At 38.0% G+C, this 24,547-nt stretch overlaps 1 protein-coding gene across 8 annotated transcripts in view; it reads left to right on the top strand.

Moving 5' to 3' along the window:
* The window catches only part of nrxn3a (neurexin 3a), a 327,753-nt gene that overhangs the window by 234,222 nt on the left and 68,984 nt on the right, over positions 1-24,547 (top strand). For all 8 annotated transcript variants that reach the window (XM_053509390.1, XM_053509389.1, XM_053509388.1 and 5 more), the window contains one exon: positions 16,464-16,645. In XM_053509390.1, the coding sequence (XP_053365365.1) occupies positions 16,464-16,645 (182 nt within the window). The remainder of the gene's footprint in view (positions 1-16,463; positions 16,646-24,547) is intronic.

Below are 24,547 nucleotides of genomic sequence, written 5' to 3'. Positions count from 1 at the left end.
CTTCTGTATGTGTGTGAGAAGCATAAGTATAAAATGCTACATCTATTATTAACAGTCCTGTAACATGAGTTTGATATTAGATATTATGCATATATGAGCAGACTTTGTCATGTGCTATGGACCATGACATCGACAGTCATATACACCACATCAACTATAAGGATGAACTTATAGTGTTAGGTTGCATAACACCTTATAATAACTATCCATGCATGGATGGTACACTATGAAGAATAAATGTGAGATTATAATGTCAAGATCAAAGCACCTTGTGATATCTGTTCATGCATCTGTAACAGCTTATCAAGCATGATGGATGTATGACCGGATTCTAAAACATTATATAACATGACTCTCAATAAACTCATCCTCATTATATATATATATATATATATATATATATATATATATATGTATATATAGGCATTATTTATGTATTAAGTGGTGTTATAAGCTGTTGAATTTTTTCATTAATAGTGATATTGTGCCTTGGTGATATTTATAAAGACTTTACATTTTAGAAAAGTTCTACTGTACATTAAGAAATGTGTTACACCTGTCACTGTTAAATCAGGTGAATAAATATTGCCATTATTTACAAAGGGGTGTTCAAGTCAAACCGGGACTCCTTTTTTTTCTCTATATAATCCCCTGCTACACTAATGCACTTATCCCAGAGTTTCACTATAGCGCTCAGATACCTTTAAGGTGGATAAAGTTTTCTCAGGATGCTGAAGCCAGCATTAAACTGACTGCTTCACTTCCGAAACGCTGGCCTAGAAGGAACTCCTTGTATGTGAAAATGGCTTGGTCAGGACTGTATAGGGGGCATGGCAGTAACTTTCTATCGAGTTTTGTAATGTGCAGTCGGCAGTATGAGATCATGCATTGTCCTGTAAATACAGAACACCTTTAGTGTTTAAACCAGACCATTTTTTCTCCCAATAAATGAAAGGGCCTTTAAAGAAATTCCTGGGAGGCCAGCGTTTCAGACATGAAGTTGGCACTGCGGTCATGGCTTTGGCTCCGGTAGATCTAAGCACTAGTGGAACGCTGGGATAAGTGCATTAGTGTAGCAGGGGATTATGTAGAGAAATAGAGAGAGAGGTACTCTCTCTCTCTCTCTGTATATACTGTATACACTAAATATAATAAATATAAGAATGGAAAGCTGTGATTTACTCAATAAAAAAACTTCATTAATGAAACGCCGGACTCTCAGGAGGAAGTGGGGTGTGGTGAGGAGTTTGTTAAAGAAAAACAGAACGTGTGCTCTTAAAAAATGCAAACATTTGCCTTGAAGTGTGTAAATATTCCTGAAAAACTGTAACAGTATTCAAAGCGTGAAATTCGTCCTGACAGCCTGTGTGAGTGAAATAGAGACTCGCGCGGGCTCCTTTATGTTTCATCCTTTCCTTCAAAGGGACTCGGGTTTAGAATAGCCAAGGAAGAAAGGGAATAAAAGTGTTAAAAAATATGCAGTTCTGGGAAGGAAAAGACGTTGGAACACGCACACACAGACATGCGCGTGCATCGGTACGTGTATGGAGGCCTACGTATCTCATTGCTGCTGCTGTTGCGGTGGCGGTGAAGCCATTGTTACTTAGGAAGAAGAGGCAAAACAACAAAGCAGGTGCTATCGCTGGCTCCCACGCAGTGCCTCTTCTCGTTTGTTTGCCGTTTTATTTTCAGGAGGCTAATGCGATAAGAGCTCTGGCACGTGCCGTACTGCATGCCTGAGTCACACAGACACAAAGAGAGAGACAGAGAGAGAGAGAGAGAGAGCAAGCACTCGGCCTAATTTCCTTTAGCGTTCACTTTTGTTGCTATGAAAATCTGCAGAGTCCTGCGCTATCCATGATAAATGCTAAGCTGCTCTTTGGCGATGTTCACGTTACCGCTAATCCAGTTTTCTGCAGAATGTGATCTTTTTCGATTTAGACCCAAGTGATGAAAGTATCGAAGATCCACGGATAGATCGCATCTGTCATCATGGCAGTAAAGTTCAAGTGTCTCTCAGCACAGCAACAACTATTCTTTCTATCAGGTGCCCCAGCTGACCTGGTCCGTGCGCGCCACCGACTGTATGAAAATGGTTTTGAAGCTGTAGAAGCTCTGGTCAGGATAAACATGGTTAATTAATAAATGGGCAGAACAAGTACCAGCTACAGTAATTTAGATTTAACTAAGTTGGCTAACATAAATTAATATGCTAACATAGCTTTGGATTTGATTGAACTCTATCATTCACACCCTGCACGCCATCCTGCCTACATTTCATTTGGTAAGTTAAACTACGATTCCAGTATGCCGTTTAGCTAAAATGTTGGATAGCAGATAGCTGTCACTCATCAGCCACGCCCCGTCTTCTGTCTCTTGATAGCCTTCCTCAAATGTTCAGCAGTTGATTGAATATCCAATAAAAAGCACTTAATATCAATTGTTACATTTTTGAAACAGTTTTAAAAAATCTGATGGTGAAGAACAACTTTCAAATGGATAAATGACTAAAAAACCTAGATCAAATTTACGGTAAAATTATAGCCTTAAGTGCTCACTTGGAAGTTGTTCGCTAGTAAACCGGAAATCATGATGGATGATGGATAAAAGCATGTTTTGTTGACTAATTTGGGAAAATTAGGTTGCTGTTCCTGTTTTTTAAACTGAAGATATAATAGAAATTTTGTATTAGCAGAGATGCTTTAAAAAGCATTGATTAAAATGGTAAATTACAGATGCAGCGAACAAGTGGGCTTTAAAGTTATAGCTTTCAAAATAAGTGCTACTACAAATCTGAATTTGGTCTTCTGAAAAATCTTTAAAGGACCAAACTGAACAACCACTTCAAGTGCTAGGTGAAGTTTTTTTATTTTTTTAACTCTATATAAACGGACTCTGTATTTAAAAAAAAAAGTGTAGCACTGACACAAATATAGAACCATGGCCTATACTATGTATTTATAATTCAATACGCAGTCCTGTATGCTTTAGATGTTTATTTCTTCTTCAGTGGATAATGCATTGGACTACGGTTCAGAAGGTCCTAGGTTCAAATCCCACAACGACTAAGTTACCAATGTTGGAATCTGACGATGGAAGAGAAAACGTATGCTAGGTAATAATTGCTCGTTTGTACCTTTGGACCTTTGACCGATCCTATCAGAAGGTGTTGATGCTTTTTCTATCAAAGAAGGTTGGTGTAACAGCTCATGCACAGGGACTCTGGACAGGGGACTCTACACATTATTTGTTCGTTTTTTCTTGTTTGGAAGTTTTCTGCGAGATATTGGATAATCGTAAGCGGAAGGAGTCTCCAGTGCCAGGGCTTTCCGACGCAGTTCATGAGTGGTGCGTGAATATGAGCTCTGGCTGCAGTCTGATCTGGCTTCACATTTCTGTGGTGCAACATGGTGTTGTCATGACAACGCACTGGCCAGGTTTCATTCAGGACAGGAAAAATCTGAAAATAAATAAATAAATAAATAAATGAAAGGAGTGAAGTTATTACCCCCTGAAGAAAAGTGCTTAGAGATCATGGGTGTTTTGTTTCAGGCTTTCAGACAAACTAATTGCAAAGAGCTTGTGTGGTTCCTCATCAAAAGAAAGCCACTTTCTCTTTCAGCATTTTAGCTTTCCAATTCGGACCCAACAGCATGGTCGCCAGAGTCGCAATTTGTAGGGAAAATTAGGATAGTTTTTATTTAAAAAAACAACGATTCTGCAAGTTGGCTTGACTAAAAATCTTTTGTTTTGCAGCCAAGTTCATGGTTTTGAACCAAATCTCACCTGTATTTAGGAATACAATAAACAAAGGGAAGGTGTAGGTGCTGACAGGGTACTGTATCTATGATGTACAGCCTTTGTTTCAAAAAATAAGAGAAAAAAAGAAATAACCCACATCTACCTCTCTCTGATATTTTGGAGCCGGCTGCACTTTGATTTTAAATTGAGCTAGAAATTCTGTTAAAATCTGCCAACACTGTCCATCAGCTAGCAAGTGTGGTTAGCATTGCTAACACTAGCAAACGATAGCAGTTAGCCTGATGAACAGTGGAACAAATGTCACCAAAGTATATGTAAAGTGCGTTATTTCCAGAGTTTTCTTGTTTAATTTTTACACAGATTTCATTTCACTAGCAAATTAGATGCTCCAAAGAAATTATTTATTATTATAAGATTCATATATTATTGTATCGTCCACTAAGGGCGCTGGACTAAAAAAAATCTACTATTTCTATGGTACAACAGGAATAAAACACTTGTGCTGTTATAGAAAAAATAACAGGAGAATAATATCATATTATTATCATATATTATAGAATAATAGCACAATAACAGGAGCTCTGTTCCTTTCACCACCTGGCTGTTAAGTACTTTTCTATAACATCACTGGGCTGTTGCTTAATTAATCATGAAGCTCAAAAGACTGAATACAATAAACTAAACTAAAGGGGACAAATAAGAACCAAGTGTAATTTGTGATTAATAATGTCTCTGTTGGTATTGTTAGTTTTGATCTTGCTAGCATTGTTAGCCAAATCTGATGATTTAATATCAGTTAATTTTACACTGCACACTATTCTGAAGCTACCAAATGTCCTGTTTGCCCCTGAGGGGTTTTGTGCATCCCCTCTATATTTATTATTGAGTTCCCCTTCAGTTGTTCATCCACACATTCATCTTTTATTCATCCTGTAGACTCCGTATTGTGCGCGGTCATGTTCCCACAATCCGCTGGAGTTTTGAAGAAATTGAATCATTCATCATAATATAACCTTAAGAAATGTGAAGGAGGGACAATGAAGGCAAACGATAATGGCCAATTACCCACCGACAGCAATCAGGAGCACAGCGCAGAGCTGTAGAGGGGAATTAATGCTAACAGTGTGAATTGCTCTTGGGCGCAGGAGTTAGCGAGGAGGAACGGGCTAGCGCTTTAATTAAATTCCGGGGGAAAAATACCCTTCCCATCAAATCGCATCGCTTTTCAATATCGTGAAGTTTACCTCAGGGGGGTGAAAAGCAACATTAGGAGGATTAAATACTTGTTTTTTTGGCTTGATTCTTTAATCAGAAAACACTTTCTATGAAGCCCATATACAAACATTAATTACATGTTATAATGCATTCATTAGCTATATGTTTATACAGTAAATACAGGTTAAGGTACTCAACATCTAAGTGTGCTTCATTTTATTTGTGGTTTATTAATGTAATGTTTTAGAACTATTTCTTATAATGCATAACCAATTCATAACCATATTGCTATACGCAGGTTATATCATGTTAACATATTACACAATCTGAAGACATACATTTTATCCTCATTCTTTGTTTAAAAAACATCCATGAATTAAACATCCATGACTTAAGCAACATTTACTTCAACCTTCACAAAAGCATTACACTTAATACTTACTGTAATGTTTATAAATTAACATTTATATACATATTGCTATAAATGATATCATACACTTTTAGGTTGATGTACATATTATTATAAGTATAAAGTTTGTAAATGTTAACCATGTACTATGTTTATAAATCAGTAAAAGAATGCATTATAAGCATCATTTGTTATAGCACATTATACCCAGGAAAAATTAGGCCACTTTGCTTAGTGCACACTTTTCTTAGTGCAATCATATGGACTTATACCCATGGGTATAACCACTTATAATCTGTTTATAAACAGATTATAGCAACATCTATAAATAATAAATGTAGTGATATAATGTATTGTAAGTAGAGGTTATATATTCACCTAACAGTTCATGATGCATTATGGGTGGAGTTTTGTTTATGTTAAGTTTTATAAACACTATTTATAATAACCTATGGCAACAAGTAACTTAATTATTGTAAAAATTCTATAATTCTACTACCAATTGTTACTGGTAGTATAATATGTCATTGACACATGTCAGTGTACATATGACACTACAGAGTTATAATGTAGTTATAATGCATTATAATACACTTTGGTTTCAGCTAGACTGGTTTTTGGTATTGCTAAGGTGTCAAGGTTGCTTGTAACTAATGTTAGCAGTTCATAATACACAAGTAAAAATATTGTGTCGTTACAAGTCATTCTTACACCTAAAAAGATGGCATAATTTATTATAAATATATTCGTAGTATGGTAGAACATTTGCTAACAAGTCCTACACGTTACTTTTTCGTGAGACTTTGGTGTTTCTGTTAGTGCAACTGTTATACATTCTCTCAACAGGTCATAATACCTTAGACATAATGCACTAGACATTAAGAGAAGGCTGGTTCTTTTGTTTATTTTTGATTAAGTGTGTTATGGCGATAAAAAATAATGCGTTATGTTAAAAAATTAATAATGAGTAAGAAGTAGAATGCATTCTCATAATTTGTTATAACAATGTAAAAAAACAGTTTATAAAGGCGACATAACATGCTGTGAATGTTGTAAAAGGACAGTAAACAGTATAAAGTGAGCTTTTAACACTTCCAACTTCTTTTCTTAAGACATTTTTGTAACTATAAGGCCAATATGCTAAAAAGACTAAATGAATGCATTGTGATAACCAAGTAAGAAAGCATAAGAGAGATATAAAGTTGAATGCTTTTTTTAAATGCATGATTATGAATGCTTTATGAATGCATTATAACATGATATAACCTTCATAGAAAGTTTATGTGGAAAAAAAAAAATCATATTCCTGAAGGTTCCAACGTAAATAAAGATCCCCACATGAGAGCTGGATTGGTTGGTAATAACGTGACACGGCGTCTATCTTTCTGAGAGAAAAGCAGTGTTTTTAGGGCAGTCATCAGTCATTCTGTGTGATTACGATGCCTCTCATTTTTCTTCTTCCTTTTATGTGTAGCGTACAGTCGGGGATTATTCACAGGAGATGAACACTGTCTGCATAAAGGATGCACTGCTTTCCGTCCAGCTGGCCGTGAAATAGTACGTGACAGTTATTTGGAAGCGGCGTTCTCGAGCTCCTCGGGCTCTCGCGGTTACAGTGAGCTCATCAGTCAGCGACAGGCGTTGCAATCGGCCACGTCGCGTCACGTCACATCGTCACACCCCGCCACTCTCTTTCTCTCTTTACTTAGGGCACGCGAAGGAACTTTGAAGTGTGAAATGCGATTCCTCTGCCCACAGGACACTTCAATAATAGATGATAGCCGTGTCTGATCATCGCGTGGAATCATGCTTTTCATCCCTGTCACTTTTCAATTAGCCCTGTGTCTCACCGTCGATCCGGGAATAGTGATCGTTTTATTGTGAGTGTTGATGGGGTTTTATTCGAGAAACATAACGTTTTCCTGGATTTGGAGATTAGCGCTCGTTCAGCAAAGCTGTTATGAGTTTAGTTTGTTAGATCATAACCTGAAAAATTATGTGCACTGTTGTTTAGGATCATACTATATTCTTTTAATTAAATTTTTATTAATTTTAAAGCTAAGCTAAAAGTGGGCCACTTTTCTGCACAATCAGTATAGGGATAGGATTTAAAATACTGATGTAATTTAGTTATTTGTAAAATAATCCCCTAATCCCAGGTTATTATTGCTTATTATTGCAGTAACAGCAAAAAAAAAAAAAAAAGAAACATCCTTTTTGTTATAATTTGTGCCAACTTAGTGGTTGGTAAACTAAATCTTTTCTTGATTAGGATGCGACATCAAATATTAGGTGGAATATTACCGAAGTAAAAGTAAAAGTCCTTCATTTACATTACCACTTGAGTAAAAGTACAAAACTACTTACCTTCAAACTTACTTCAGTATTAAAAGTACTGAGCTGGTATTACGTCACAGTTACCAGTAACCCATAGTCTCTCTCTCTCTCTCTCTCTCTCTTTGCTTTCTGACTGTGAACATTATGTATTTGTCCCCTTTCTGTTTTCAAACACCACAATTAAACATAATAGTCAGCAGGTGATGAAATTCCTGAATCAAATACTTCACACCACTTTGGTTATATAACGCAGCGCCATGCAGAAATGTACTGCAGTAAAAGTGCAGCTCTTTCCTGAATGATGTAGTGGAGTAAAAGGTAAAAGTATGTTTAAATAAAACTGCTTAAGTAAAGTAGAGATACGTATAGAAATATGTATTTAAACACAGTAATGGAGTAAAGTTTCTTAGTTTACCTTCCACCTCTGGAATCTTGAGATTTGTACAGTATTCTGAACATAACAACAAAACTGGACTAGAAATAAATAAAGTGCAGATTTTCATAAAGATTTCCCTGCTTTAGCTTAAACAACAAGGCGTAATAAATAAGTCATCTAGAAGAGTTGTGTAAAACATAAACCCAAAACTGGAACAGGAAATGCTTTGGAAATGCTAAACTGGTACCGATGAGCTTCTGTTTCTTGTAGTGTTTAGTACGCTGGGCTGGTACTGGTACACTAGTGCCAGTCTAAAAATAAAAACCTAATGTGATGTGATGTGAAAGTGACTCTTATTTGTGGTACTTCCTTTTCTCTATCCTTATAAGCTATCATGCTAATTTCTGGAAATTCAGTATTTCTAAAGGTCAGACGTGAACTGTGCTGCATTTTGAACTTCGGTCTGCAGAACACATCGACACTCGCCGTGCTGATTTAATGCGCTAATTTAATGAACGTTTCCTTCAGGGCTACAGACTCACGCTCCAGTTCACATACACGCGTCAGACTCACAGAAATGGCTCGCCGTCCTCGTGCTATTCAAATCAATCGTCGTTTTTTTTACATGAAAATACTCTCGTGGAATATTTGGTGGTGTGCTGTTATAGGAACATAATCAGTGTTAGTGATAGCATTAGCATGCACTAGACATGCAAACCGTCTTTCTATAGAAGCATGTCACATAGAATTACAAAACATGTCTTGTCCATTTATAGTCAACTGTTAGAAAGTTCCTGAGACTGGAGACTTAAAGTAAGATTTTATGCACCACTCCATGAAACCGTTAAAGCCTATTTGAACGAGCATGTTAACATAATCACGTTTTATTTGCTGATGTGTTTCTAAATTGATAATTTAGTGTGCTTTGTTTTGACTGATTCACATCACTGTTATTTCAATTCATAGTGCGAAGATGGATTTTTTTTGTTTTGTGTCTCTGGGGCATGTTTTTTTTCCAGTCCTGAAAGCATCATGACACATTTGCGCAGCGCTCCTTACTGTAATGATCGCCGTTATTGAATTTTTACACTCGGGGCGGGTGGGCTGGGGTGAGGGGAAGACGAGCAGCATGGCCCCAGGAACTCTCGCTTTCACACTCTCCTCCCTTTCTCCGGCCAGACGAGACGTATGACCTGAATAATGTTGGTCATCCTGCTTGGGAAGGTGGAGATGGGTTTTCTGGAAATGTGTGTGCGTGTTGGGGGTGGTGGCTGTTGGGGCTTTTTATACTCTGAGCTGGGATCGAGCTTTATCAGAATCCTATCTCTTCACTCAGCCATGCCAGGTTAGCCTCTGTCCTCTGTCTGTTTGATGGTGCAATGTGCTCAGACATGTCTGATATTAGCACACACACACACACACACACTTTCCTGAGCAACGATCTAGCCTGCACCATCATGTTCACATGAGTGCTCGTCCAGATTTATCAACATGCTAATAAATATCTTCCAAACACTATATGATTAATGTCAAGTCAAGTATTTACAGAAGCTTAGGCTTTTTGTAATTATTATTATTATTATTATTATTATATTTACCAATGATATTTTTTAATTATTAAGTTTGTAGAAAGAGTTAAAGCTAAAAAATAAACTGATCAGCTTTTATTCCCAGTAAAAAATATTCAGTTCAGCTTTTCTAATTATGATTTATTGGTGCAGGTGTTTGTTTACATACCTGTTCATGACATCACTTTTACTCAACATTTGAATTTCACAGGTTGAACTTTAGATATTTAAGAACTGCAAACGTTTTATTAAATTCTGCTCAGCGGCCGATTTAAGACGCGTCCACATTTGACACCTGCGCAGTAAGCTGTCAAACCATGTGGCTTATAACCTGACACATACCTGCTCATAACTTTGATTTCATTTTTGGCGCAGGTTTAACTTCAGGCAAACACCTAAGGACTAGCAAAGTTTTATTAAATTCTGTCAAGCCAGTTTTACGTGATGCTCTGACAAAAGCTGGCTGGACAGACATACAGACAGCAATATTCGTGAGACTGGTTTCGGGTTTTCAATGTATGAAACATAAAGATATCATTAAAAGAGCAAGCTCTGACCAATGTACAGACAAAGTTTTTTATTTATGTTACCTCTGGATCATTTAGCGGCTAGCCTCGTTCTTAAACAAGCTAACTAGCCAAGCTAACTACTTTAGGTAGCCTCTGCGTTTGCTAAAAATCAAGTTATTTTAATGTTTAACTTAAACCTGATGTTTTCCTGACAAGCTAGCGGAACACACTGCTAGGCTAATAGCTAGGCTTATGAACAAGCTGATTTATCTCAGTCATATTGTGTAATTCAAATAGTTAGCCACCTGTCTTAGCAACCTTATGCTAACATTTTATGAAAAAATTAAAGCAGGTTGGAAGTCAATAACCATAAGAGAACTAGCATGAGTGAAGCGAGCTAACATTTCGGTTGATGTTATTTTTCATCCAGGAGCCAAGCTAATTATTTTCTTAACACCTTATTTAACATTATGCTAACTAGCATGCATTTCAGTGTGATGCTCTGATTTTTTTGTGCCATTTTTAACATTTTTTTTTATATATAAGTTGAAGGTGACTAAGACTGGACTGGAGGTGTCAGGTGTCTGTGTGTGTGTGTGTGTTACAAATCAGATAAGAATTTCTACCTGGAGTGTATCATCTTTCTGTTGTTATCTGGTGAGCAGCTCGAGCTCAGTTTCTGGTCAGATAAACGTGAAAAGTGTCTCACACTCTGAGCGACGCAGCGCTGCACTGTACTACTGACCTTCTCTCAAGATCACTCCATCGGGAGTCTCAATGCAGAAACTAGTCTAATTCTCATACTATTTCAGGAGCTCTGTGTGTGTGTGTGTGTGTGTGTGTAGGGGTGTGAGTGAGGCAAGAGGAAAATGAAACAGGAGCGATTGTTCACACTCTGGTGAGAAAGTCGAAGCGCCAATATTTATTTTTTTAAGTCTCCCAGGTATCCATGGCAACACTTCAGAAGCTGATCCCGGATCAGTTCAAATTGCTTACATAAATAAAAGAAAAGTCGAATTAAAAAAGTGAACAGGCAAAGAAAGAAAGAAAGACAGAAAGAGAAGTGTGAAAACATGAAGGACATTTATAATACTTTAGAAAGAAAAGGACAAAAACAAGATGGGGACAAAATGGAAAATAATGAGAGGGAACTAAAAAATAAATACATACTGTATAAGATAGGGAAGAAAGAAAGAAAGAAAGAAAGAAAAAAGGAAGAAAGAAAGAGTGGAGAAAACAACAAAAAGCACGGATGAAAGAATAAAGGGAAAAACTAAAAGAATTAGAGTGGAACAAAAAATATGAGGACAAAATAGATGAAGAAATGGATAAAAGGATTAACAACGTTTAAAAAAGAAGAATCAAGATGAAAGAAATTAATTAAGAAAAACTGATGAATGGAAGCACAAGAAGGAAAAACTAAAGAATGGGTGAAAGTAAAAGCAATTAAAGAAAGCAGTCAGTGAGCTAAGTCACGTTATTAAGCGTAACTATGTAAAGTACATAAAACTTTTGTTATGTAAAGTCGGTAATTGTCGTGAGGTTTCATGGAGGTTTCTGTTAGTTGCTTTTGTAGATGTCATGTAGCCCTATGAACTCCGTATGAACTGTTCTTAAGGCTACGATGCTTCCTCAGGGTCGCACTTTCATCACTGCGATGCTTTATATCAGTTAATAAGCGGAAATGGTTACGAATGCAAACACATGAACCCAAACTCGGGACAGAATGTGTCTATGATGCAGGTCACATGACTCACCTCCTCCTCCTCCTCCCCTTCTCCAAGCCCAAGAGTCCTTCATGCTGACGTTTCTGATCGTTTTCCTTTCTTCCGTCTCCGGCGTGTCCACCCGACGTCCTCCTGCGGCGCGCACACAGCCTGAGGAAGAGGCCTTTGCCACGCAGCATATGCTGCATTAACGTTTCATGATTGCTGCTGCTTCCTCCTCCAGCTGGAGAACTTCAAAGGGGCCGCGTCCTCTTTCTCAGCCGATCCTTTCGAGGACCTCGGCAGCGCTTTTAAACCAGAGCACAAACACAACAGGGACAAACTGAAAAATTATTACTGCCAGGTGATAAAGCTGGCAGCCACTGGTTTATAAAATCCTCAAGCGTGATGAGTTTCATCAAAAATATGACTTTTTTATGTACATATATTTTTCATAGGTTTTGACATTGACACTGTAAACAGATAAAAATTTAGAAAATAAATTTATTTTGTGTTTGATAATAATTAATAATTTAGACGTTTTGTTTTCACTTTGAAATAGTTACACACTGTTGATTGGATTAATTATTGTTATAAAAACAGAGATTAAAAAATCTTTAAAATTGTTAATTAATTTTTTTTTTTGAAAATATAAGGAATTTATTTCTTATTTTTCTACTAAAAAAAATGTTTATTTATTCATTCACACATTTTATTATGGAACCCCTGGGGGAAAAGAAATATAAAAAATTTCACTTAATGAAAAATTATACTTTTTTTACAAGATTTTCTCCGGTAATTTTTTTATTTTTCACTTGCGCACCATTTACTTTATCATTTTCTTTATTATTTTTTGTGTCCCCATATAATTATTTCCCTCTTTTTTTGGCAAAAGATTCTTCAGAAGCTACGTATTATTATTTTTACACTATTTATTTAAGTTGATTTTTTTAAACCCAGCACTGCAATGTTATTGGGAAACTGTTCGCAGAGCTTCAAATCGTGAAACAGATAAACCGTACTGTAAAAAAAAATCGTTGAGTATCCTGATAATATATTTTATCACATCATCTTGCCTTAGCAGCCGTCAGGTGTGGAATGTTAGTCTTTCTGTATTGATGTGCTGTTGGTTATGTGTTCATTTAAAACAAGACCACAAAAAAAGATGAGTGAACTTTAACACAGTAAAACATGTTACTATTCTCATAATCCCACGCACGACATCTTAATGGAACATCTCCTTCAGTTCAGCCATTAAAGCTTCCTCTCCAACACAATCCTCGAGCTTCACGCCATTTGATACGTTCGAATAGACGCCGTCTTTTATTCTTCTTCTTAGCGATCGCGTCCTCGTTTAAAAGCTTATCAAGTTAAGATTTCCATTAGCAGGTTTGTTTCGAGCTAACAGGATAATTGATTAAAAGCATGTCTCTGCTTAATATAGACGTTTCGCTTTGAACAAGTCGCCCATGCAGTATGGCTTCACCCTGTTTAAAAAAATAAGAAGAAATAAAAAAAAAATCTCGCGCTGCATTACTCCTTCTGTCTGAATCACACCTTGGATGTATTCCTGAGCTCATCAGCATGGACAAAGGCAAGCGCACACTTTGGCTTTTTAATTGTTTTAAAAGCTTTCCTGTTTTTCACTTGTCCAACCCAAAGTGACGCTAAAACACCCCGACGTGACGCAAATGAAGCATAATAACCTTAAAGTGCTTTTAGTGTAAAGATTGAGTTCTTTTTTGTTTTTTTTTTCTTTCCAAGAACATTTTTTAGCTTTTATAAACAGATTAATTTTGTATAGTGAGGATTTATTATTTTTATTATTATCATTATTGTTGTCATTCTTAAAGCAGAAGTGTTATTTCCATTATTGCACCTGAGTTGAATTGCGACAACGCAATCGACAAATGTCCGTTATCACTATACTCACTCTCAGTTTACTCTATTCTTACTGTATAATCTCACATCTGAGGGTTAAACTTATTTCTGGGTCAGAAAAAAAGTTATCACAGCCGTAGCCGTTGCTTTTATGATTTAGCTTCATCGACTTTATTTGACACCTTGACCGCTTTGTACTGTAGGTAATGTAGGTTTAAGGTAAAAGTGAAACTAATACTTTGAGAGTAGGCGGGGCTTATTTCAGGGCGGGAACCTGTAAGCAGATAGCGGAAACGAGCACTATTTTTTTCCTGTTTAAATAGCTTAAAACAGGAGTGTGATGTTTTTCCTGGCCAGAAAATTATAAACAGGTGTTAAGAAAACTATCAAAATGTATTTTTACAATCCCTATCCTGATCGATTCTCTGAAATCCTGATCTAGGAAGACTTTAATAATAGCATTGTTTTATACTCACCCACTGTGCTTATTAGATCCTTTATTTTCTGCATCTGCCACGTAGAAATGATGCATGTACGTATTCTATTATGACCCACAGTATCTGATTCCCGCCTGCTGCCCTCTTTTTTTTCTGTGCCATGGTTTTATATTAAAGTGTGTGTGAGATGGAGGATAAAAATGAAGGATGGAGAGACGAATGGAGGACCCGTGAGGCCGGCGGCTGGGTAATGGCATTGTTACTGAATTGTTAGCGAGGCGGCTGCGCTCCAGGGCCAGATGTTCCACTTGACATGGTACTTGAGTGGAGAGTCGGTCGGCCAGCTGTCTTCTCATCTCGTCTTTTTTTTTTTTCTCTTGGAGCATGCAATTTTATTTATTTTTTTCGGTCTCCACGTGATAGCATTCATAGCCATATGCTTTCCTTAGCGTCTTTGCTCAGGTCACTCCTTTGTTTTTGCTTTGACGGTATCAACGTAGCGCTGAATTTCAGAAAATTAAAACCTTTTGTTTGAATTCCGTTCCAGCTCTGATGCATTTATCTTCGTGTAAAATGCATGACTTGTGCATAAAATTGTGTCATTCCCCAGGCGGCAGTTGTATTTGAGGTGCGTACAGGTCGCAGCATTTCTCCGCAGCCTACTGTGAAGCGTTATGGCTCCTGTGAACCGGATGCAGGTTCTAGTCGGAAGTAGTACGAGGAGGCACGGAGGAGACACACTGACGAGATGACAATTAAAAAATTTCAGACTCATACACAGTCTGAGTCTTTGACCTACTTGTCGAAAATTGAAAAGGACATTTTAATGACATGTCCCTCTCTCGGTCTCTCTCTAATTTTTTTAAATTATTAATATATCTCAGTGTGAATGGAGGTCAATTGTAGAACGGGTATTAACAGAAAACAGGAGGATTTAGAGTACAGGATTAGTTCTTCTATAGTTTTATTTGGAGTCTTGTTACGATAATGTAAGTCATTAGAATAGAATCGTTCAACTTAAGTTAAAGGAATGGAACGTAAGATGCATCTGAATAGAAAATTCTGTCTGGTTTGTTGTGTTGTCTATGAGAAGCCTGGCCACGAAAAAAGACACCATTTCAGGAAGGTTAAAGTTTTCGGTTGACATCGGGCAAAGAAAACAACTAAGGAGATCTGGAATGCCTGAAACTGGAGTAAGTTGAGATCTCACAAGATAGGGACTAAACAGCTGTGTGGCTATAAAGAGAGAATGAAGACTGGACGTTGGAGCAATGAAAAAAAAAAGGTCTAATGGGTCCAGTTGACCCTATTTCAGAGCGAAGGGAAGCACATGAAGTGATTGCGCAACCGCAACCCACTATCCCATGTCATGTTGTCGTGTTGCTGTTCTGTTTGCTCGTGCACTTTATTTTATTTTGTGTTGTCTTTAGAATAGTGGTGTCTCTTGTATTGTACTTAGAATATTGTTTGTTAAATTATGGTGTCAATGGAGGAACAGCGTTTCATTTCACTGTATACTGAACTGTATATGGTTGAGATGACAATAAAAGCCTACTTGACTTGAACCCATCATGCATAGTGTCCACTGAACAAGCCTCTGGAGACAGTGTTACTGTATGTGGCAATAAAGTGAAGTCAGCTGACGAATGTACGGAATCACCAGGTTATCAGATCTATGGAGATTTTCTTCCCTGATATCACGGGTATATTCCAGGAGTGGTTCTGGGAGCATGAGGAATTATTTTCACACATGAACTGGACACCACAGTGTGTGCTGTAATCTAAACTAAAGGCGATTGAATGAAATTTTAGAATGTGTAACTTTTTTTTTTTTTTTTTTTTTTGGCCAGGCAGTGTAGATTTAGCAATTGTCATTTCCCCCAAAATAAATAGGATCCCCTGGTGTTAACATTATAGTTGACATCCTGCCTTTTAGGGAAAAGCTGATCTTGTGGGTGGAGCTTGTTTTCATGGTCAAAACATTCTAAACAAATCTATCGCAAAGGCTTTGGATTAATTTGCATGGCAGTTATAGCAGTCACATTTTTTTTACTTTGTTGTATTTTGATTTTAAATGCTTGTTTTATGTCTAGGAAAACTTTAAAATATTACATATGGCGGCTTTATAAATTTTTTCTTTAAAATGTCATTTTCAGACATAGCAGACATAATGAAAGTACACACTGATGTCTGGCATCGTAATGTAATGTTGCAGATTGGCGCTTTAACAAAGTCTCACGAGTCTTCTGTTTGCTTTGCACAGCTGGAACGACGTTCATCTTCGGCAAAGGTGGAGGTCTCATCACCTACAACTGGCCGGCTAACGAGCGGCCGAGCACGCGCATGGACCGTCTGACGGTGGGCTTCAGCACCTCCCTGAAGGACGGGATTCTGGTGCGCATCGACAGCGCTCCGGGCCTGGGAGACTACATCATGCTCCATATTGTGAGTCCTCTTGTGTGTGTTTGAGAGCTAAAACTAGAAACCAGACTTTATAGTCCCTGGAAAACGACAACACATTTTTCTCTGGAAATTGACTGAAGGTTATGGGTTTATATGCCTAGGGGCGGTGTTAGCGTACCCCGTCCGATGACTTCCTTTCCCAAAAAACAGGCCGCATCACCATCGCTCGCTCAGGTTTTACACCGGTGTCTCGCTCATGAAGTTCGGACCTGCAGCATCATCATGTTCCTTGCGGTCTCTTTCTCTCTTTCTTTCCCTTATTATCTCTCTCACTTCCTCTCTTTTAAAGCTATTACTAAGTCCAAAGCGATTCACTCAAAGACCCAAAATTTGCCTTGTTCCCGGACGTGCATTTGGTAACGTCTGAAACATTTACATTGCGATAACTAATAGCAGCAATTTGACTTGCATTTGAATAATGCACTTACTCCAGAAAAAAAAGGGGATCAGCGTCTGTGTGTGTGTGTGTGTGTGTGTGTGTGTGTGTGTGTGTGTGTGTGTGTGTGTGTGACATCCTGACGATTATACAAGTGGTTATAGGCTTAAGTGTTGCTTGTTATCAGATCTTGGTGCTAATCTCCGATGAAGATGAAATCAGAAATCCTTTTTTTACGCTCAATGACCGACACTCTTTATCTATTTTCTGTTTTTTGTTTTTTTGTTTCTGGTCTGCATTGGAGAATCCAGCATTGTGCATACTGTAGATACACATTCACATATTGTTCGAGGTTTTGTAAGTGTATAGTTAGTTAGCAGCTAGTTTTGGATGAGCATAAAGAAGCTTTTTATTGTTCTTGTTGTTGTTTATCCTCTGTGAGCTTGTGCTTATTAATAATTAACCTCTGAATGTTGATACGATCGGAGTGCTGCAGGGGTAAGGCACTATCTCTACTTATCCACATTGTCTATCTATCTATCTATCTATCTATCTATCTATTTATCTATCTGTGCATCCATCCATCCATCCATCCATCCATCCACCGTTTAGCCATAACGATATATTAGGCAGCAAGCGAACATTAAGTTCTTGAAGCTGATGTGTTAAAAGCAGGAAAAATGGCCAAGCGTTAGGATCTTCATGATTTTAACAATAACCAAGCTGTGATGTCTAGACGACTTCCTTAAAACAGCAGGTCTTGTGTGAGATTCTCAGAATTCAGTGGTTTAAAGGATCCAAAAACGCTCCAAGGAAGGACAAACCCGAGGAACCGGCTGCAGGGCCATGGGCGCGCAATCCGCTGAAGGGTTCAAGGTGTTGAGTCGGATTGTTTCCACAATCTAATCGAGCTTCTGTAGGATGTGCTGGACAAACAGGTCTGATCCGTAGACGCTCCACCTCTCAGCTTACATGACTTAAAGGATCTGCTGCTGCTACGTCTGGGGTGTCGGATACTACAGAACACCTTCGGAGGGCTCGTGGAGACCAGGCCTTGAGGCATCAGAGCTGTTTTGGCAGCAAAACAAGGACGTAATATTAAGCAGAGGGTTTTATTGTTATGGCGGGCAGGAAGTGGCCTTGGCTGTGAATAATTCACCGATGCCGGTGCGATAATTAACTCACTGCTCTTGAAGACGAGAGAGACATTTTTAGACATTGTTTACCAGCAGGGTGGCTTTAGTTCATAAATAATGAATGGGGATAGCGAACTACTTCTGTTCTCTTTTTTTTTACTATTCTCTCTCTCTCTCTCTCTTTCTCTCTCTTTCTTTCTTTGGATACATTCCTCGGTTTACAAAAGGTCATAAAACTGCTCAAGGCTTTGAATTCTTTTCATAAATTCATAAATTCAGCGATATTCACCTACACAGTTTTATGGATTTGAGCACTTCTAAGAAAAGGAAACAGTCTGTGCTAGCGTTTGGACAGCGGGACGAGACATGCATGAGACGTTAGAGTTTTAGCGCGAGTGAAAGACAAAAAGGTCCCACCTTCTTACAAGTGCTCAGAAAAAAACGTTATAAAATTTGCCATTTATTTGTTTCATTGTGAGACACGTGGTTATGCTACAGCTATAGTGTAGAATTGATTAATACATACAAAAAAACATGGCTGTGGTGTAAAAGAAAGAAAACACATAATGTATAATAAAATTGAAAATAATGAACTTTGCTGCATTACATCAACAGCTCACTGATTATTTTCCTATAACAGCATGACCTCAAAATTCACATGGAATCTATTCCCTGTCCCCTGTCCATCTCTGACCTCTACTTTTATTTAGCTTGTCCCAATCCAGAGGTCTACACCGCTTGATCTCAGATATCCTTCTAGACTTTTTACAATCTGTGACTACGCTGCAATACACACACACACACACACAAACATACACCTGCATATACTGCTGCTCTAGTCGTAGCAAATAAGCCACTATCATGCTGTTAGCCCAATCCATTGCAGCGACAATGTTCTGTGTCTGCATTCTGTATGAAACAAACAGAGATGGAATCAGAAGTCATCGTTGTTAGGCCTTTGATCCGGGAGCAGAGGTAGTGATGGGAGTCAGACAAGATCAGTGACAGAGATCACATGTGTTGATGTGACGTGATGTGTGCGACATGCCATCAGGAGGTTTACGCAGTAAGTAACAGCTGACACATAGATATCTCATATAGAGTAGATCAGATTAGTAATACCGTATATAAAGATGATCAGACTACTAATATAGTCTATAGAGTAGTTGTAGTATAGTCTATAGTCTATAGAGTAGATCAGACCATAGATATCGACTATGGAGTAGGTTAAGGCTATCTTATGTGGACTAGATCATATCAATAAAATGTAGAATAGATCGGACCACTGATACTTTATATAGAGTTAATCAGACCACTGACCTTATGTATAAATTAGAACAGACCACTGATATATAACATTGATCAGACCACTGATATTCTGTGTAGAGTAGATCAGACTACTGTTGTTTTTATATGGAGGAGATCAGACCACTAATATATGATAAAGAATAGATCAGACCACTGATATCTTATATAGAAAAGATTAGACAACTTGTCTATAGAGGAGATTAGACCAGAGATATCTTCTATGAGGTAAATCGAGGCACTGATATCTTGTAGAGTAGATTGGATCACAGATATCTTACATGAAGTAGATTGGATCGCTGATATTTGGAGTAGATCGGATCACAGATATCGTATATTAAGTAGATCAGACTACTCTTGTCTTATATAAAGTTGATCACACCACTTTTATTGTAAATAAATTAGCTTAGACAACTAATATCCTATTTAGAATAGATCGGACCACTTATATCTTATATAGAGTTGATCAGACCACTGACATTCTGTGTAAAGAAGATCAGACCACTGTTATGTTATATAGCATTGATTGGACCACTAATGTATTATATTGAGTAAATCAGACCACTGATATATAACATTGATCAGAATACTGATATTCTGTGTAGAGTAGATCAGACCTCTGATATCGTATAGAGTAGATCGGATCACAGATTTCTTATATAAAGTAGATCGGCCCCACAGAAGATCTCAATGATGCTAAGAATGGTGAAGAATCAGCCCAGAACTACACGGGAGGTAGTCAACCTCAATCGACGTTCTCAATCGGTTTAAGGTCAGGCCATGGACTCTGACTCTGTACCCTAAGCCACTTAGTTATCACTTTTGCTTTTTGGATGGCTCAGAGAAGTTGCTCTCGGAGGATGTTTCTGTATAGTACCGTTCTTTATCCATGGCTGTGTTCTAAAGAGAAATTGCGAGTGAGCGTACTCCTTTGGCTGAGAAGCGACCGCACACATGAACGGTCTCAGGATGCTTTACTGTTGCCATGACACAGGACTGATGGTAGCGCAAAGACAACAACAAAGACGTCACTTCTTTCAGGAATAACATCAGGAACAGACTGATCTTTTGCAAAAGGTACAGGGATTGGACTGAGCACTGAGGTACTGTAAAGTCATTTTCTCTGATGAATGCCCTTTCCGATTGTTTGGCGCAAAAAAGTAAGCGCCCCCGTCAGTCCTGTGTCACGCCAACATTACCGACTCCGTCAACACTGATTTGGGTAAACTGGTACATTAGTGAATTAGCACTATTTTATTTAGCATATTTTTATTCCTTTTAAACCAGAGATCATTTGTAGATCACGAAGCTAAATTATGTTGATGTTTTTCCTTTAATAACTGTAAATATTAGATTAATATCAGATCAACAGCTCTCGTTTTATTTTCAAATGCAAAAGGAAGTTACAGTAGTAGAGATCTTATTATTTTTGCGCTCAGCTCCTTCTGATCCGATATTAGGTTAATCCCGCAGCCTGCCAGGACTTCATCTTAGCACAAACACACAAAGCCAAATTGGTGTTTTTCTGTATTTTAAGTAAATCTTTAAAAATCCTGGCATGTTCTAATAAAATACAACAGACGGAAAAACTTTTGAATAACAAATAAGACAAAAAAACAACAACAAAAAAACAGCTCATTAGTAACAGGCAGTTGATGCTTCATTAAACATAGAACAATATACAGTATGTCCCAAAAGTCTCTGTACATAGGGGAAATTAATGACTTTTAGCTAAATGTATTCCAATTTTTTTTATACTTGGTGCATATATATATATATATATATATATATATATATATATATATATATAATATGAAGTCTTGAAGAATGCCTTTGACAAAGGAAGAAATCATTTCCGTGGCTGGATCAAAAAGCTGTCACGTGTTAATTTCCCTCATGCACAGAGACTTGTGGGACGCCCTGTATAATTAACCAAGACAATAAAATGTTGGATGAAATAATTAAATGCTTCACTCGTAAAATTTTCCGTGCCTATTTGGGACGATGAATTGGCTGTAAGTGGAAGAATTTCTGGGTTACCTAAATCTAGATCTAGACGTCATTAGGAAAAATGTCACTATGTTGAAAGATTTGCTTTTTAGATAAAGCACATCTACACACATTGTTTGAGAATGGATTTAATTGTTCATTCGTTCATTTATTTATTTAAACCACGCCATAGGAAAAGATTCGTAGGTAGACAGACAATAAGATTATGTATTGCTGGGGCGTCTCAGGGTGCCCTCTAGTGGCCATCAGCAGGCTGACACAGGCTATAAATACGTAGAACATGCGCTAAATTAATAAATAAATCATTGACCCGAAAATATGTCATATGTCTTCTTGTGTAGGCTTGGAATTAAGGGAGCCACTTTCAGGTTGGTTTTTAAGCAGCTGGTGCCGAGAGGAATCATGAATTAAGGTTAAGTGGGGTTGACTGTTTATTTATTTCATCTTCTTCTTTCTGGGGTCGCCACAGCGAATCATCTGCCTCCATCTAACCCTATCCTCTGCATCCTCTTCTCTCACACTAACTAACTTCATGTCCTCTCTCACTGTATCCATAAATCTCCTCTTTGGTCTTCCTCTAGACCTCCTGCCTGGCAGTTCCAACCTCAGCATCCTTCTACCGATACAGTATATTCACTATCTCTCCTCTGAACATGTCCAAACCACCTCAATCTGGCCTCTCTGACTTTATCTCCAAAACATCTAACATGGGTTGTCCCTCTGATGAACTCATTCTCGTTCCTGTCCATCCTTGTCACTCCCAAGGAGAACCTCAACATCTTCAGCTCTGCTACCTCCAACTCTGCCTCCTGTCTTTTCTTCAGTGCCACTGTCTCTAAGCCGTAGAGCATCGCTGGTCTCATCACTGTCCTGTACACCTTTCCTTTCATTCTCGCTGATACTCGTGGTTGCATTCCTGTCTATTTATTTCATATTTTACTCAATTTACATGACTTTTCTTAATGTTTTTATTGCTTTTACATGCAGAAATATGATTACAGTGTTGGAAATTGGTAATATGTTCGGGTATCTGGAATGGATTATCTGCATTTACATTATTTCCTACGGCAAAGAAGTGTTTCGCAATATGACATTTCACCCTAAGAACTTCCCATATGCCGAGGTCCCTCTGTATACAGAATTACACTTTAAGTAGGAGTGAGTGATCAGGTGTGAAGCTAAGTGGAGGAAAAAGACCACGCGCATTAACTAGAACATGCGACATAAGTTACGGCTGCTAAGGTTTAAGTTACACCCTACACCCTAACTGTGACTTCTTTAAACCCTGTTTTTTTTTCCTGTTTAACACTTTTGTGGGAATTAGCCTTTCTCAAACATGCCGCAAAATATAAAACTGCCTTTATTCAGCTCTGTTTCTCATGACTAATCTTTATCGACCTGCCAGCTTGAGGCTATTTATTAATGAATTGTTAGCTGTAAACTCGCGTAAAAGCTACGCACATCTGTCCGCGACGTAGCGCGTCTCCCGCTCCCCTACGATCTGTCTCAGGCTACGTCATTAATAATGAGTGGATGTCCACAAGTACCATCTGCTTGTGGTCTTACTTGCCAAGGATTCTCCTGGCGTGTGGGGAAAAAAGAAAAAGAGAGAGAGAGACAGAATGACAGCGACGAGGCAAGAATTTCTCACAGTTTGAAGGCAAAAATATATATGTACCCAGTCAGCACATTCGCATGAAGCCCGGTCCGTGATATTGCAAGCCACACACTAATTGGAGAAAGTTTTGAGTGAAGAAAGTGAATTTTTTAAGCTTTGCTCGTCTCTAATGTATGAAAAGCACTTCTTTTGCAGAGCTGTCGATTTGTTGTAAGAATGCTCTCTAGTCATTAACGGCAAATGCCTTCATTCCTACTGCTGAACAGCAGGAGGTTAGTGTATAATTAGGGTTAAAAAAATAAAAAATCCTAAATGGATCTACAAATTGCTTCTGCTCAGCTGTAGATTTTTTTTTTTATTTTTTATTTTTTTGCATATCCATGGGCAGGCAAAATCTTTCAGTTTGCTTTAAAGGTCCTCTGCACACACTGCACCGAGAAGTGCACATTTGATCGCCTACAACGGCGTTAACCACAGTGCTTCCATTGCCACAAACATACAATTAGAGCAAATTTGCAGACGTTTGAAACGCTAAGGTCCAGCTGCACGTTATCGCGTTCCGGCTAGAGCGTTTTTAAAAAAAAATTTATTACTCCGAGCAGAGCAGAAAGGTCAGGGGAGTTGTGTCAGGTCTGTGCTGAGAAACCTGTTGAGTGGAATTCTATAAGACGGAAGGATGTGAGTGTACGGAAAATCAATGCCGTTCATTTTTTTATCAGAAAAGTGATCCTCCACACTGCCCCCGACGTGCAATCATGCTCGCCAGCTTTTATTGTACACGGTGCCTTTTAGACCGCAGTACATCTAAAGGGCGGCCAGGAAAGGTAAGGCTCTTAGCGTGCAATCACTTGATCTGAAAATATATCAAGATTCAATGTACATGCTGGAACGTCATGTGGTGGAACAGAACGGGATGGAAGTTGACATGATGCAGTGTAAGACAGTGGAACAGAAACTGATTACATACAGTATAATGGGGTTAAATGGAAAACGTGGAATGTGATTGCGGTAAACATAACAACATAGCAGGAAGGAAAATAACAGGGTTAAACACGACAGGAAAGAACATAACATGTGGACAAAATTATCTGCAAATTTAGCGAAATTATAGTGGCATTTCTGCCATCATTTATTGTATGATGCATATGCTATATATACACTGTGTGTAGAGGGATGTGTGTGTGTGTGTGCGTGTGTGTGCGCCCACACAGATGTCTGCGTGTATAATGGGGTTTAACATGATGAGGTTGATTATAACAGGGTAAAATATAATGGGTTGGAGGATAACCAGGGTAAACATACCAGGGTGGAACATTATGGGGTTATTATGGGGTCAAACATGATACAGTTAAATGTAACAGGGTGGAACATAACAAGATGAAAGATAACATGTTGGAACGTAACAGAGCGTAACACAACTGGCTGGACCATAGGTAACG

Source organism: Clarias gariepinus, chromosome 13 (assembly GCF_024256425.1).
Source record: "Clarias gariepinus isolate MV-2021 ecotype Netherlands chromosome 13, CGAR_prim_01v2, whole genome shotgun sequence".
Lineage (NCBI taxonomy): Eukaryota > Metazoa > Chordata > Actinopteri > Siluriformes > Clariidae > Clarias > Clarias gariepinus.
This window is presented reverse-complemented; position numbering and strand designations above follow the sequence as displayed.